The following is a 15,167-nucleotide window of genomic DNA, read 5'->3' on the forward strand; positions in this document are numbered from 1 at the left end:
GCAAGCTAGCAACAATGTGTGCATAATAATTTCTGTCGTAAAATGATATTTTGTCGTAAAATCATATTTTGTCAATCATGATAAATTTTACATAAAAACTTTAAACTTCACAACCATTACACAGTCAAGAATAAAAAATTAACTATACAGTACTGTGACTATCACCTGTTTCAAGATATGTGTTTTTAAGTTTATTTTCTCATTATCGTTAAATTTTTCCAGACAGGCACTCCTGTAGACATCTATTATTTAAAGGGACCGCGCCAATGTCAAAGAGACCGTGGAAAAAAACAAGTCAACTTAAAAACGAAAAAGCATAAAAGTAGTTAATTTGAATATTTAAAATATATGTATTAATTTCAGACTTATTTTTTAAAAAGCTTAAAATTAATTAACTTTAAGAGCACGTTTAGCTTGTATCTGAAGAAGTTAGGCAGTTTTATAGAAGTACATACATAGAGTTGTAATTTACTCAGTATTTCATTACTGTTTTTCCTTCAGCTTGTAAATGATTGCTGTTATTTTAACACTTACTCCTGAAGTACTAAGGTTAATTTGTTTTTCATTTTTTTTCCTCAGTTTAAACCAAACTGGGCCGAATATGAAATGCAAAACTTTGTGGTTCTATAAGCCATTAAAACAATATGTATAGATATTTATTTTTTCACATGCCATTACTATTCATGTATGTATGAAGCAGAGAAATAGATTTCAAAATCGAATATTGCCGTTTTTAAAAAAGAGCCAAATAGTTAATTACTTTTTATTTTTTTTAATGTCTTTATAGATGATCCCTTGATGATGACGACAGCGTCGCCTTTTATTTTGGTTAATTACTATGGCGCAGTTAATCCAGTCCAAACCGGTCTCGAGCCAAATCACCATATTCTTGAGGTCTCATCCAAAGTGATTTACAACTGTTTACCAATTAAAAAAAGAGGAAATTTGTAGTAGAGCTGTTCAGGATAAATGCTTCTGTGAAAAGCAATTCAGCAGTGTGAGGACTGAGATTCCAAAAAAAAAAAAAAAAAACCAACCTGTAGGCCACAAGTTATTATCCCTAAATAATGCACTACTCAGTGTTCCATACAAAATGCCCGACACAGTGTAACACTTTGCAAATATCTAACGAAAAAGGCAATTCACATGCTTCAAATACAAAGAAAGATAAAATCCAAATGGTTAATCACATTCTCTGAACCTCATTTGCTCAGTCCATCCATGTGATTTGACAGTAATCGCTTTCTACTCTTACTCACTTTGGACATCAAAATTAGACAGGAGCTCAAGCCTGGGCTTCAGTACATATAGTTGATTGCAGGTAGTTATATGGTGTCTCATCTAACTGTGGGACAGCTGGTGGTGTAATACTTAGAGTTGTTGTCCTTGGACCTAAAGGTTGCAGGTTTGAATCTCACTTCAAGCAAGGTACTTAACCTTACATTTATTTAAATAGCACACACTTTTCTCCAAAGCGACTTCCAATGAACTCTATGTAGTGTTATCAGCCCACACACCTTATTCACTGCGGTGACTTACACTGCTAGATACACTACTTACACTGGGTCACTCATCCATACACCATTAAGACCTTAATAATTAAGACCTGTATTACAGCTGGAGGTGGGATTTGAACCTGCAACTTTAACTTGTTACCTAATTGTGATGGGGTTACGTTCCGTGAAACCCATCGTAAGTCAAAAATGCACTTAATGCACTTAACCTACTGATCAATTTTGACTTACGATGGGTTTCATGGATGTAAACCTCATCGCAAGTCAGGGGCCACCTGTACTCACTCTGTCTTTCTTTGTATCCCAACACTTTAGGTTTATCATATCCTAGTATACATGCGATGACCACTACGGACTTGCCGCTTTCATGCTGGGCAATTATCTTGAGTTTCTCCTCAAGCATAATTTCCCTCCTCTTCTTCTTCCCACCAGTAGCAGGAGACACAGATGGGCGTTTCTGTGACATTATGGATGCACAAAACACAACGTAGCTACAGGGGGGTATCTATATAGTGACTGCGTGGCACACTGGGAGATGCGGATCGCTGCCGCTGCCCAGCATCACGAGGGAGTATTGCACCGCATCGCATGTTGCTTGACCGAGAAGAAAATCAAAATTCAAAGTTCAAAACTTAAAGTAGGGTTTCTACTGAATGTCTATCGCCAGCTCACCATCGTAAAGTCAAAAAATCGTAAGTCGAGGAGCAGCTATACTGCTGCCTTATGGAGCCCGGACCGGTTGGGTGTAGGTTTGAATCTAGCTCAGTGTGTGTAGAGTTTGCATGTTCTCCGTGTTGAGTGCGTTGTAGTTCAAGTGAACTGATGATGCTAAGTTGCCCAAAGTGTGTGAGTTGCTGTATGTGTGGTTACCCTGTGATGGACAGGTGTTCCATTGAGGGTGTACCTCTTCTTTGCACCCAGTGATTCCAGGAGAGGCTCTGGACTGACATGATCTTGACATGAACAAGTGGTTAATGCAAGTGAGTCACTGAGTGACTGTTAGGTTATATGCTATCCAGCTTTACAATAAAACAAAGTAAATGTTCACACTGTTCAAAAGTTACACACACACACACACACACACACACACACACATACACACATTTTCAGAACCGCTTGTCCCTTACGGGGTCACGGGGAACCGGAGCCTACCCGGCAACACAGGGCGTAAGGCTGGAGGGGGAGGGGACACACCCAGGACGGGACGCCAGTCCATCGCAAGGCACCCCAAGTGGGACTTGAACCCCAGACCCACCGGACAGCAGGACCGTGGGCCAACCCACTGCACCACCGCACCCCCGGTCAAAAGTTACATTCCAAATGAAATTACAATGAACGGCAACTAAGTTAGCAAAATTAGTATCAGGTGAAAATTTCTCACAACATTTGCCTGGGTTCAGCCTCTTTAGTACATGATAATTAGCAAAAATGAAATTAATGTAACCTCCAAAAATATCAGTGTATTCTTGATTACCGATAAAAACATGTAACAAATGTGTATAATTTTTATTTAAAAAATGTAACTACAATTAATCTTTCCTAGCAGTGTTATTCTACGTTATTATTCTATAGTAATTATGTCTACACACCTAGTAAAATGGGAGCAAACCACAGAATAGTTTTAAAAATAATTAAGACCTCTTCAATTCTCGAAATAGAGAAAAAACATATTCTTAACATTTTAAACATGTTTAAATTCCCTTTTTTCTGGGTTCTTTCCTTGGAGGAATGAACTAGGTTGTCAGTCAAGATAGGATGAAACTCAACTCTAGCTCAGACTGGTCAACAGTAATTGGATTGTTTTCATTCCCAGGGAGCTTTACCGGGGAAAATTATTTATTAGTTGACCGTGAACAGACATTTTTAATGGTTCACCTAAAAGTGGCTGTAATTGACAGTCAACAATAGCAAGCGAAAGCCACAGAAGACGTCATGGGTAGCAGTAAAATTGAATTGATTACTTTTAAGGTGAGAAAGGGGCACAGTGAGTAGCGCTGCTGTGTCACAGCACCTGGGTGGTGCAAAAGGACGTGGGTTTGATCCCCACTCAGTCTGTGTGGAATTTACATGTTCTCCCTGTGTCTGTGTGGGTTTTCTCTGGGTGCTCTGGTTTCCTCCCACAGTCCAAGACATGCTGTTCAGGTTCACCCATAGCGTGTGTGTGCTCCACTGATGTATGGATGAGTGACCCAGTGTAAGTAGTGTATCTAGCAGTGTAAGTCACCATGGTGAATGAGGTGTGTGGGCTCATAACACTACACAGCGTTTGTTGGAAGTCGCTTTGATGAAAAGTAATAAGTGAATAAATGGAAAAATTCAAAAGTAATGAAGAGAGGGTATGTGGGGGTGCGGTGGCGCAGTGGGTTGGACCACAGTCCTGCTCTCCGGTGGGTCTGGGGTTCAAGTCCCGCTTGGGGTGCCTTGCGACGGACTGGCGTCCCGTCCTGGGTGTGTCCCCTCCCCCTCCAGCCTTGCGCCCTGAGTTGCTGGGTTAGGCTCCGGTTCCCTGTGACCCCGTATGGGACAAGCGGTTCTGAAAGTGTGTGTGTGTGTGTGTGTGTGTGTGTGTGAAGAGAGGGTGACAGAAATGTGAGTACATTTTTTTTTTCCTTTACAGATGTGCTTGAGTAAAAGTAAAAAGTATTCAAATCAAAAAGTACTTTGACACAATTTCTTCAAAAAATTACTTAAATTGCAGGTAATAGTAAATTTTTGTTACTACCCACCCCTGATAATCACTGCACCCACCAGAAGATGCATAATTAACTAGTATTCTTGGTTATTTCCTCATTACCTTCTTGCAAACTATTTGTACATCACGCAGACCTGCTGATGCACCTTTCAGTGATACACAGATTTTACTGAACCATAGTTTCCTTGAGACAGCACTGAACATTTGTCTAAACTTAATAGTCATCAACCACTCATCCAGTGCATGATCATGGGGACTCAGAGTCTGTCCAGAGGATGAGGGTCTGAGAAATAGTACACACCAATTTGTTGTAAATCAGTCACACACACACACACTAAAGGGCAAGAGTCAACAGTTGAAACATATTTTTGGACTATGGGGGTGGGCATGTGAATCCAGGGAGTAAATGCAAACTGCAAAAATAAACCAGGATTCAAACGCACAGTCCAGGAACTGCTAGGCACCAGCATTACCCAGTGTGTCAACCTAAATAAACTGTAAATATATTTCTCAGAAACTTTGGGTAGAATTTTTCGTAGTGCAGGGCAAAAAAAGTACACTGACACAATACCAGCCAATAATGATCATTTTATGATGGTATCATTCATTCACTGCCAACCATACATTTGAATTCATATCCCAAGCCACATCTTCTTGGACCCTGCAGCTTGTTGGGAAGTAAAATCAATACATATTGAGTCCACAGGTTCTTAAGGATGGCTTGTAGATATTGATGCTCATAGCTGTACTTTTGATCTTCAGAAAACAGCAGGCAAGGCGGCTCATGGTGGAAGCGAAAGCCATCAGAGCCGCCGTTTGCGGTGGCAGCTCACCTGAGAGAGCGTTAGTCAGTTTTGGACTTACAGCTCAGCATGTGGCATTTTTACACCATGGTAGCTTAGTTAAATCCAAACCCTTTCCAAGCAGATGAACACATTTCACCATTTGTAATGTTTCATGGTAGTGTTTGTTATGCTGGGGTTCAAAAACGCTCTCCATTGCTTGTTTTAGCCATGATTGACAGGTTTGTGGTGCACAGTCCTGAATCCACCTACTGAACAGTTTCTTAGGAGCTCTTACATTGTGCTCTGATTTCTTACAGTTTATTTTCACCCGTGTTAAAGCAGAAGTCTGTATTTGGTAGTCAGAAGTGTGTGATTTTTAAACAAATAAAACCTCCCAGTGAAAATAACTGCTTACGAAACAATTGCATAAATGGAAAAAAGTGCTTAATTCTTATGAACATGGTACAAGCAGTGGCTTTAAATAATGGATTCATTTTTAATGAGCATGAATGAAAAATGAATGTCAAGAACTAAATATGCACACACACAGGGTTATATAACTGCAATACTCTCCACCACAGCAGATGCAAAAAAAAAATTTTTTTTAGAAAACTGCAGGCAGCTGCAGAAGGGAGCAGGACAGCAGCGTTGAAAAGCAACCACAGGGAGACGCTGCAGCTCCACAGCCAATGCTCTTCTGCTCCAGGAAACACTGGAGACGGGCAGCAAACACCAGCACCATGTCTCAAGAGATACGGGGAGAGAGCGAGAGAAAAACATGGGGAGACGAGAGCGAGAGGAGGAGTGACAGCACCTCATTAGCCTTTAATATAGACTCTCGCACAGTGTCAGCTCCTCGAACCGTTTCCATGGCAGGCATCAAGAAACAGCAGGGTGGCAGAAACTGGATTTGGAACACGGATACGTAATAAATGAGGAACACAGTACATTATTTACACGTCTTTAATTCGGCCGAGTTGTGGACAGGTCGAGTCTCGAGTCGAATGTGGAACACGTCTGCTGTGGTGTTGAATGACAGTGTGCAACATTATTGGAAGGCTTCGAAACACTACAGCAAATGTAAACATCTCCTGGCTCCGCCCATACATCTGCTCTGCTGAACCTCAACACAGATTGTATAATTTGTATAACAATGAAAAGCCCTTAAATATGTGTGCGCGCGTGTGCGTGTGTTTGGGGGGTTGCATGCACCCTTTAAAAATACCCACCCGCTTCCAAGATTTTAAACCACATAAGCATGGCTGTTAACGTGTTCTTCTTGTCCCTGACCATGAGAATTCAATGTTTAAATTGCACTTCAGACACTGGATTTGGTCATTAGGAGAAGGCAACACCTTGAATATCCTTTAAGGAAATTCGCCAAAAATAATTTCCAAATTAGACGCTTAACTTTCACCGGGTAAGGCTGGAGCAAGTAAGATATTAAATTATTCAAGCTCAGTCGCTTTAACTTGCATATTTGCAAAGTGTGCAGTAGGTTTCAGCCAAGCTTTAGTATCAAAGGTTCTTTAAGATGTACATCTCTTCACATGTCTTAAAGGGCGTGTATAAAGCATACACACACACACACCCTATTCCAGAGCGTGTGCAAACATGCAAGGCAAAAGGGATTTCACTTTCAATCAATATGAAGAACAGTTTTACAGCAGAACCATCTTAACAGTCAATGTCTGTGCAGAGTCCAAAACGGTGTCAAAAGAAAGTATAGTTTGTCCAAATAAAGGTTAATAAATTCAGCATGTCAGGCTCGCAAGGCCCAGTGTTATTTGTAAATCTCTTACATACAAAATGAAATAAAAACATGAAAAAGGTATGTGTAAGTACGCATGTACATGTGTAAATATATATATAAAGAAAGTCTTATGATAGATCCAGTACATCAGCTTCATGTCATTTACTCTACAGTATACAAAACGTGCAATTCCAAAGTCCAAACAAGTTTTGTTCTTTGCAATGTTACGTGTATATCTCAAATGCAAAACAAACCATCTCATTTCTCTAGCAGTGTCCCAAACTCTTCAAATACAGAAAACAAGTCTTTCCCCTAAAACTAAAAGGCTAAAGTTAGACATAATATATAGGTATTCTCTTTTTCCCCCAAGCAAAGAGGAACAAAGAATATGCTCAAATTTTCATTAAAAGAAGCCCAAAAGAATTTTTTCTTTCTTTACAGCCCAGTGTATCCAAGCTCTTCAGCTTTAAACCAAACTGTAGAGTACACCCAACCCCAAAGTCCCAAAATTCAAAATGCTATAGGTGACCGACTGCTCAAGTCCTCTCTCTTAGAACTGGAAGCCAAGCAAATAAATACAACTTAAAAATCCCTCACAAGATCTTTCAAGTTTAGGGAAGATTAAAAGAAAAACCTAACAGGATACCCTGAGTAAATCATTGGCCGAGAATGACCATCTTTGCTCAGCTACCTACAAATGACATGCATATTTCCTGCGTTTGAACTGTAAAAGTTGTTCACCTCTCCATTAACATTTAGAAAAGAAAAGAAAAAAAAAAAGTCCAGTTTTCTGTACAGGCACAATAAAGTCACTAAATTGACCTGTTATATACACACACAATAAAAAAGGGGAGTGTGGGAAATGAAGACCGCACGTTGTTCCTTCCATCTTGCAAAAACTCTTCGCCCGAGTGATATGTTTGTCTTTATACCTGGAGTGTGCAGCAAAATAAAATTCTTAGGGTTTTGACACCATCTCCTCACATTCGAGATCCACGCTCTTGGAGAATCTGTAAGAACACAACACAAAGCACCACATCAAACTTTCGTTGCAGGCTGACGAGCAAACGCCAGGGCGCAAATAAAGACACAAAGTCTCTCCATAAAGGGAGAGAGAGCGATGCTTGCCATCTCGGGAATGTCTCCTTAGGAAGATAAATCAAGGACCCTGACAAACCAGGCCTGGAGCTTTACTGCTTCGCTGCAGACCTGCTGCGCGCTGAGGGTAAACCTGCTTTCAAAGTACAAATTATGGTACAGATGAAGCTCCTGGATGCGGATTTGGCACAAAGGCCTTTGTGGCTTTGTGTTGCCAACGATATGGACAGAGCTACTACCTTCAGGCCCAGAGATGGCAGGTTCGAACCTCACCTCCAGCAACATATTTACCCTCAACTGCTCCAGTAAAACTACCCAGCTGTATAAATGCGTAAATAACTAAACTAGCTTAACATTGCAAGTTGCTTTGGAGAAAAGTGTCAGATAAATGTGAGTGTGACTGTGTGCACATGTGCACACGCTTCATTCCTCCAGCTCAGCTGAGACCCTCTTATCTGGAGGATGTCACTAAAATACAGTAATACTGCAGGTACTGGGCAAATGAACAACAGACTGGCATTTAAGCATATGAAGGCAAATCACTGTGCTGTGGCAAAAGAATGTGGTTAAAGAACAATCTTTCACAAAGAACCAAGAGCTTTCTGGTTAAACGTATGTTGCTTTCACCAATACTTCAGTTTTAAAGCCTCTGATGACAGACATTTCCTCTGGAAAAATCTGCAATCTTCATCTAATACAGAGAACAATAAATTTACACACACACACACACACACACACACACACACACACACACACACAATATAAAACCCTCACACCACTCCAATAGAAGTCAAACAGGCCATTCTTGTAACAGGTTATTGGCTGTTATTAGGCTTCTTACACCCATTTACAGCTTAATGGAGTAATTCGGGGCAAGTACCTTGCTTAAGGGCACTGCAGTGGGAGGAGAAATTTGAACCTGCGATCTCCAAGTCCTCCAGCGGTGACTAATCGCTGCACTACCTGCTGCCACCTGTACCCAGTACCTTTTTGTAGGAGCTGTGAAATCAACTTTCCTCCCATGTTGGCAAATGCCCTCTCCCGCCCTGTTTTTGTTCCATCTGGAAAACAAACTGGCTGCACAGTGGCTGGCAGAAAACTTGTTTGTAGAAGTGTGCTGCAAAAAACAGGTTACACGGCCTACTGAAAATCTTTAGCTTAAATAACACTGGCTTTCTGCATCTCCGCAACCTTTACAATTAAGAGACCGTGTGCCCGGGCTGTACATGGGCTACACAAACAGTGAGCGAAAGACACAGTAGGCTAATTGGTTCACCGTGTAAACATTCACAGCCTAATATGCAGTCGTGGAAATAGACCTCATGCACACGCAAACATATTTTTAATGAGAAGTGTGGTGTGCGGCCCATTTGCAATTAAGCTCGCGTCCGACAACAGCCTCTCTGGTGGCACGAGGCAAGGACGCAGGTGGCTGTCGGCTATGTACGTCATCCTCTTGAACTTCGTTTCATCTCATCTCCAGCGTCACCTGCGGAGAGGCGTCTAGTAGCTGTTAACAGCTAACAGTTAACAGCTCGTTCATGATAAAGTCAAAGAGACAGAAAATGGCAAAATGAGAAAGATCAAATAAAGCTTCATAAGAGAAGATCTATTTGGAAAAGATGATTCAGACAGGAAGCTACTGAACACTGAAGCTGCTCTCCATTACCTAAGAAGCAGAACCAGTGGGGGGGGGGGGGGGGGGGTCCTATTTGCTTTATGCAAACAATCAATAGGCTGGATAGCAAGGAGCTTTTTTCCTTCATGCCATCAAGCGGAATGTAACGATTAAATGCTGCTGCTGGGTGGAGAGAAGGGCCCTGCATTGTGTAAAAGTGGACCACGCGGAATAAAATTACCCATTTCCTGTCCGCTGGGATTCCACCACACCCTGGACAATTTTGTAAAAGCTGAAGTGATGCGATTTCTGAATCGGAAAGGTTGATCTCGCAGTGAGCAGTACCGTTGCGGAAACAAACGCTTGCTATTAATACACACATTTTCCTCACAGCTTCTGTGCAAAATTACACAAGAGCACATTTTAGCAAGATGAGAAAGACTTAACTTTATTTACAGTCAACATGGGCTATTCTTTATTGCGTGGACATAATTTATCCAGCAAGCAATGACTACGGATCAAGTGATGGGATTCGAATACTGGCGACCTCAATTCTACCCTCAAAATTTCCTCAATGCAGTGCAAAGGAGGACTATGGGAACCAAAAAAAAAAAGATTTGTACTATAGCACAAGCTCTGCATCAAGAGGAGCTAATCACTGAGGAGAGGGGATGTATGGCTGTGTTTGGGGTTCATTTCTACCAGGTAAAAGCCTGCTCCTGGAAGGCCGTCCCCCACTTCCAAGACTTTTGGGTTATTTTATTTATTATATTATATATAAAACAAACACACACAGGGAGAGAGAGCGGGTTAAGGCAGCAGGGAAACAAGGTGGGTAGTGGCCATCCAGAGGCGAGTTCGCCTGGCAGAGTGTAGGAGCTATGATGGATCTCAGTGGATCTATGCAGGGCAACTAAATGCTCACCATAGGCTCTCAAGAGACCGAACTAATCAGAGTCATTCATTTCGTAATCCGTCTCTTCGTCCTCACTCTGAGAGAGCATGCAGCATGCAGAGAGCAAAGGGAGAAAGGAAGAGAAGAAAGAACACCACAATGACAACGTTGAGGAGCAAATGATATGAATGCTGGGAGCAAGGGGGAGAAAGGACAGAAAGACCACAGGTGGTTTACTGGGTAAGAGTAGCAAAGGTGTACTCTGTTTTACAGCTGACACATCTGCTTGAAGCCATGACAACGAGGAGGAGGGGAAGAAGAAAAAAAAAAAAAAAAAACCACCAACAGTTAAGTAAGTCTACAGTTCATGGCGATGGACATTCAGATTCCACTGAAGTTCCTCCTCTAGTCCCTTTCATCAGCTATCACCCTGCAGACACCCTGGTCCACAGTTTGAAGTGACAACACTTGAGTGAAAACCACCTCTACAGAATAGGTCACAATTGCATCAGTCTTGTGTGTTTAAATAATAATAATAAAAAAAAAAAGAAAAAATTGTCCAGGAAGAAAATTTCACAAGAAAAGTCAACTTGGCAGGTGATTTTGGAGAAGGTCTTGAGTTACAGTCCTCTACTTAAAATACAAGTCGGTAAGTCTGTGCTCAGCTGTAGCTTTTGGTCATGAAGCGGTGAAAAACCTCACCTTTGCCTTTTCGCTGGGCTCACTGCTGGTGCCGTACGACTGGTTGTGCAGCTCCTTGGAGACGACACACAGGAACTCGGCCTGGTCTTCATTGCCGTAGTTGTAGGAAGAGCCAATACTGACCAGCTTAGAGACGGCGAGGGAACGAGAGAGACGGGAAAAAGGAAAATCAGATGTTGTGGCATATGCTCACTAGGTCATAAGCAATACATATACATGGTCATAACCAATGAAGGGGGGACCAAAAATAGAGGGGTGGAGAAACAAAAACAACCTTTAAAGTGTATAGAGTTACACCTTGGCAAACAAAACTGACAGATTTCTATTCACTTTCAAGACTAAGCCACAACATTAAAAGTGTTGAGCGTCAACCCCAAAAAAAAAAAAGGCTTTCTAGCATCCATGGAATTGACAGCTTACTGTTTTGAGGCCAGGTACCCACAGCAATTTGGAAGCCCTGACTTGGTGGACCCTTCAGTTAAACCCAAGCGCGCCTTGTGTTGCGCCAGTTAAAAAACAAACAATTCGGTCTCAAAACTATACCAATGATCGTGATACTTTTTGCTCTTGATCCATGACTGCTCATTACTGTCATTTGAAACAAACCAGGTACTTTTCACAGCACGATTCCAGGAAAAGTGCCAGTGCAACACACTGAATTATGTAGCATACATAACTCCTCTTCTTAGACTAACCCAACCGTGTAAATAAAGGGTAAACCTTTATGCAGCTACTCATGCGATGTACACCGGTACATATGGTGGAATGTGATAAATTGACTGTACTCTATGGGTCTGCATCCAGATCTCTCCTCCTGTTGACGAAGGCACTTTTCGTATCGTTCTCAAAGACGTACGTCGTTTCGACAAAAAGCGGCTGTCGAATGAATAAATGAACATGAATGCATACCATTTACCTCAACTATGAAGTCCATTATATACATGTAGGCAATGTTCCCAAATCCTTGATGTACTCCCATTCATTTACTATGGGGGATTTTACTAGGGTAAAGGTTATCGAGTTGACATCTCCCAACTGAGGTCCTACTGTAAGGGAACATTAAAAATATCAACCGCAAAGAGTATTGCCACCTACTGCCTAGGAGATATAACTTCGATATAAACATGGAAATATGTCCTTACTCATTTAATGACTTTTCTTTTAAATAATTTCTGTAGTTCTAGCCATCTGTTGTGCATCTGCCCATTTACATTTGCCCCAGTTTACATATCCCAGGGAGTTGCTGCATTGAGGATTAGTATCAGAAGTATCTGAACAAACCAGCATGCAAAGGAGCGGAGGAGGTTTTGAGGTGGGAAAGGTGAGGCATGAGCCAGGTAAAGGCCCCAACTGCTAAGCTCCTTTTAGGAGCTACCAACATGCATGCAGCAGAGAGCCAACCATGCTGTCCAGCATTAGGAAATTAGCATCCTCACGACTAATGCGGTCACAAGTCAGATGTACACGCCAAAAGCGTGCGGTTGCCAGGAACTGGGAAGGAAGCTTACAGGTGCGGCGTCACCAAGTCCGGCTGCAGTAATCCACCCTTTCCCGCACGGTGCATCTGCTGTGACACAGCCAGCAGGATTAAGGATGACTTTGGCGAGTCATATGAGTGTTGTGTAGAAACACCAAACTGTTCCACAACAGCAGCACACCTATGGCAACATCAACCCTTTGTTTGTAATCAACACGTCAACGCCCTTATATGTACTGTGTCCTTTTACCACCTTGTGGACTCCAAAGGGAAGCAGCGGGCAGAAACAGGGCAGACTCCAGGCATCTGACACAGTAAGAGGATTAGCGAGGATATCAACTGAGGGCGAAAAGCAGTCACCTCTCTGGATACACCCTGCATGACTGACCCACTAAGAAAATGACTCAGGGCACAGGACACCCAACCATTCGGGATGACTCAATGGCCTCCTACTTCTTACCATGCCTAAAAACATGGTAAACAAAGAGGATAATTACAGTCAAAAAATAACAGACCGAGTCTGAGACAAGTTACAACTTGCATAAGCATCAAAGACAGCCTTACTAGCGTTCTTAACACGGCACACAAATACCGACACGTAGATGTTGCCGATCTTCCCGTTCACTTAAAGTGTGTCCTGTCTTTTTGTCCTTTTGCGAGTTGATTTGAAAACTCATGAGGGGAAGAAAAGAAAAAAGCAACTGCACCTTAGACAGATAATACCAAGTTGAGGAGCAATAATTATCCTTCACTCCAAACTGTAATTTTTCTAATTTTAGCAACAACTCCTGACACCATGATCTGATGTGAGAGCAGCAGACAGACGATGACGACTGCACCAGCCCTTTTCCTCACAATAAAACGCAGCTCCGCTCCTTGATCAGACAGTAATGGCGAAGCTGAGAATCATGACGTTTCTTATTTTCAAGGAGTAACGCTCGCGTGCTGCATTCCTTCCACAGCCATCCATTCTGGAGAGAAAAGATTATGCAGCCATGGCAGGGGATGGAGAAAAAACTTCCAGGTTCCTTCATACATACTTTTATTTCTCCCACTTTCATTAATTCTTGCAAATTAATGTGCTGTGAGCCATTATTGTCTGCTGGCTTTACTAGCCCTCAATTCACACAAACACGCATAACAAACAGAGGTACGTGGCTCCCGGGGCATTCGGAATAGAAGAGCCCCTTATTCATGGAGTGTGGTCTTTGTGCCCCATTCCTTTCTTCCTGTCTGACCATCGGAAGCCACAACATTAGCATGAAAGCAGTCGTGTCCCACACAGCTATTTTACCCAACAAAGGCTTCTAGGTAACCATAACTGTCCCCCCACACCACGGTGACAAACAATACAAGCAAAGCGCTACTGAAATCTGGGACAGGAAAATGACAATCAAAACTAAAGGGGACTTTCACGTCTGAAAAGCGTCTCTAATGGATGAGGCGAAAGGAAAAAGAGAAGCTTTAAAAAGAATAAAGAAAAACCCAACAAGGAATAAAAATAGATTGCTTATGCAGGGTGGAGCTGGCAGCAGACGGACAGGCCATGCAGTGAACGTGCCCTCGAGGTGCAGTGGGAGAGAACGCCAAAGACACACCTCGCTGCTGTGGACGGGGAAACCGGCTTCCTCTCCCCTCACCTCCCTGGACACAATCAGCAGAAACTCGGACCGGTGGTCCCGCCCGTAGCCTATACTGACAAGCTGCAACAACCAACCAGAGTACAGGGGGAGAATCATTCTGCAAATGCACAGAAAAGCCACGGCTGTCAGTTCTCTCGAGTGGAAACCACCACGTTTCAATACGTGCCTGAAGGATTACGTACAGGTTTTTGCACATCAACAGGCAAACTGGTCATGCAGAGCACATGCAAAAACATGGAGCAGGTGTACAGTCACCAGGTAACAGCTGGGGAAAAACAGGGGCAACATCCTCCTGGAGATGATGGGGGGGGGGGGGGGCAACGGTATAAGCGGACAATCGGAGGGAAACATCTGATTTCGAAAGAAAAGAGGACGACGTTGCTCTACAGAACTACATAATGCAACATTTTTCAAAGGACTTATTTTTCGTGTTGATTATAAAATTAGTTTACTGACTACATAAATAGCAGTAGTTCTAGTGTCAGTTTTAGTAAAAACAAGATTCTGTAGCTATTTTTCTAAAATTTATCAAGAACTTATGAGAATTTTGACTCATATTAACAACACTATATTCAAACTCCATTAAAAAAAAGGTACATAGATATTATGCACTGGAACATTCTAGAAAAGCACTAAAATATGACAGCCATTTGAAGATTCTAGAAGGAATTCTAGAAAGCAACAGATCCTAAAAGATACTGAAATATTCAGTGCTTAGAACCTGGTGGCAAAATTTGCCAAAATTTACCAATTTCAAGAATGTGGAATATTTTTGTAAAAAAACTGACATATAGCACAAACTAAACACCAAAAGTATTTTTTAATGTAATAAAACTGTACGGCAGTGCAAACTGACATAATAAAAAATGTTAAATATACAATGTTTTCTGCAAGGTCAATAAAGCATGGCTGGGGACACAGACATGCATTGGACCAAAGATGTATGAGGTTGAGGTGACCTTTCTGAAAGGTCTAATAGGAAGACAAAGG

The 15,167-nt window shown here is 42.0% G+C and overlaps 1 protein-coding gene across 2 annotated transcripts in view; it reads right to left on the minus strand.

The window, feature by feature from the left end:
* Window positions 1–5,512: 5,512 nt before the first annotated feature.
* LOC108923896 (BTB/POZ domain-containing protein KCTD5-like) overlaps window positions 5,513–15,167 on the minus strand; it is a 29,604-nt gene continuing 19,949 nt past the window's right edge. The window contains exons 5-7 of one of the 2 annotated variants that reach the window (XM_029246792.1): window positions 14,133–14,237; window positions 11,058–11,183; window positions 5,513–7,754 (exon numbers count right to left, since the gene is read on the minus strand). In XM_029246792.1, the coding sequence (XP_029102625.1) occupies window positions 7,725–7,754; window positions 11,058–11,183; window positions 14,133–14,237 (261 nt within the window). In that variant the 3' untranslated portion in view covers window positions 5,513–7,724. The remainder of the gene's footprint in view (window positions 7,755–11,057; window positions 11,184–14,132; window positions 14,238–15,167) is intronic. The other variant, XM_029246793.1, reaches the window with a different exon arrangement.

This window comes from Scleropages formosus, chromosome 20 (assembly GCF_900964775.1).
Source record: "Scleropages formosus chromosome 20, fSclFor1.1, whole genome shotgun sequence".
NCBI lineage: Eukaryota > Metazoa > Chordata > Actinopteri > Osteoglossiformes > Osteoglossidae > Scleropages > Scleropages formosus.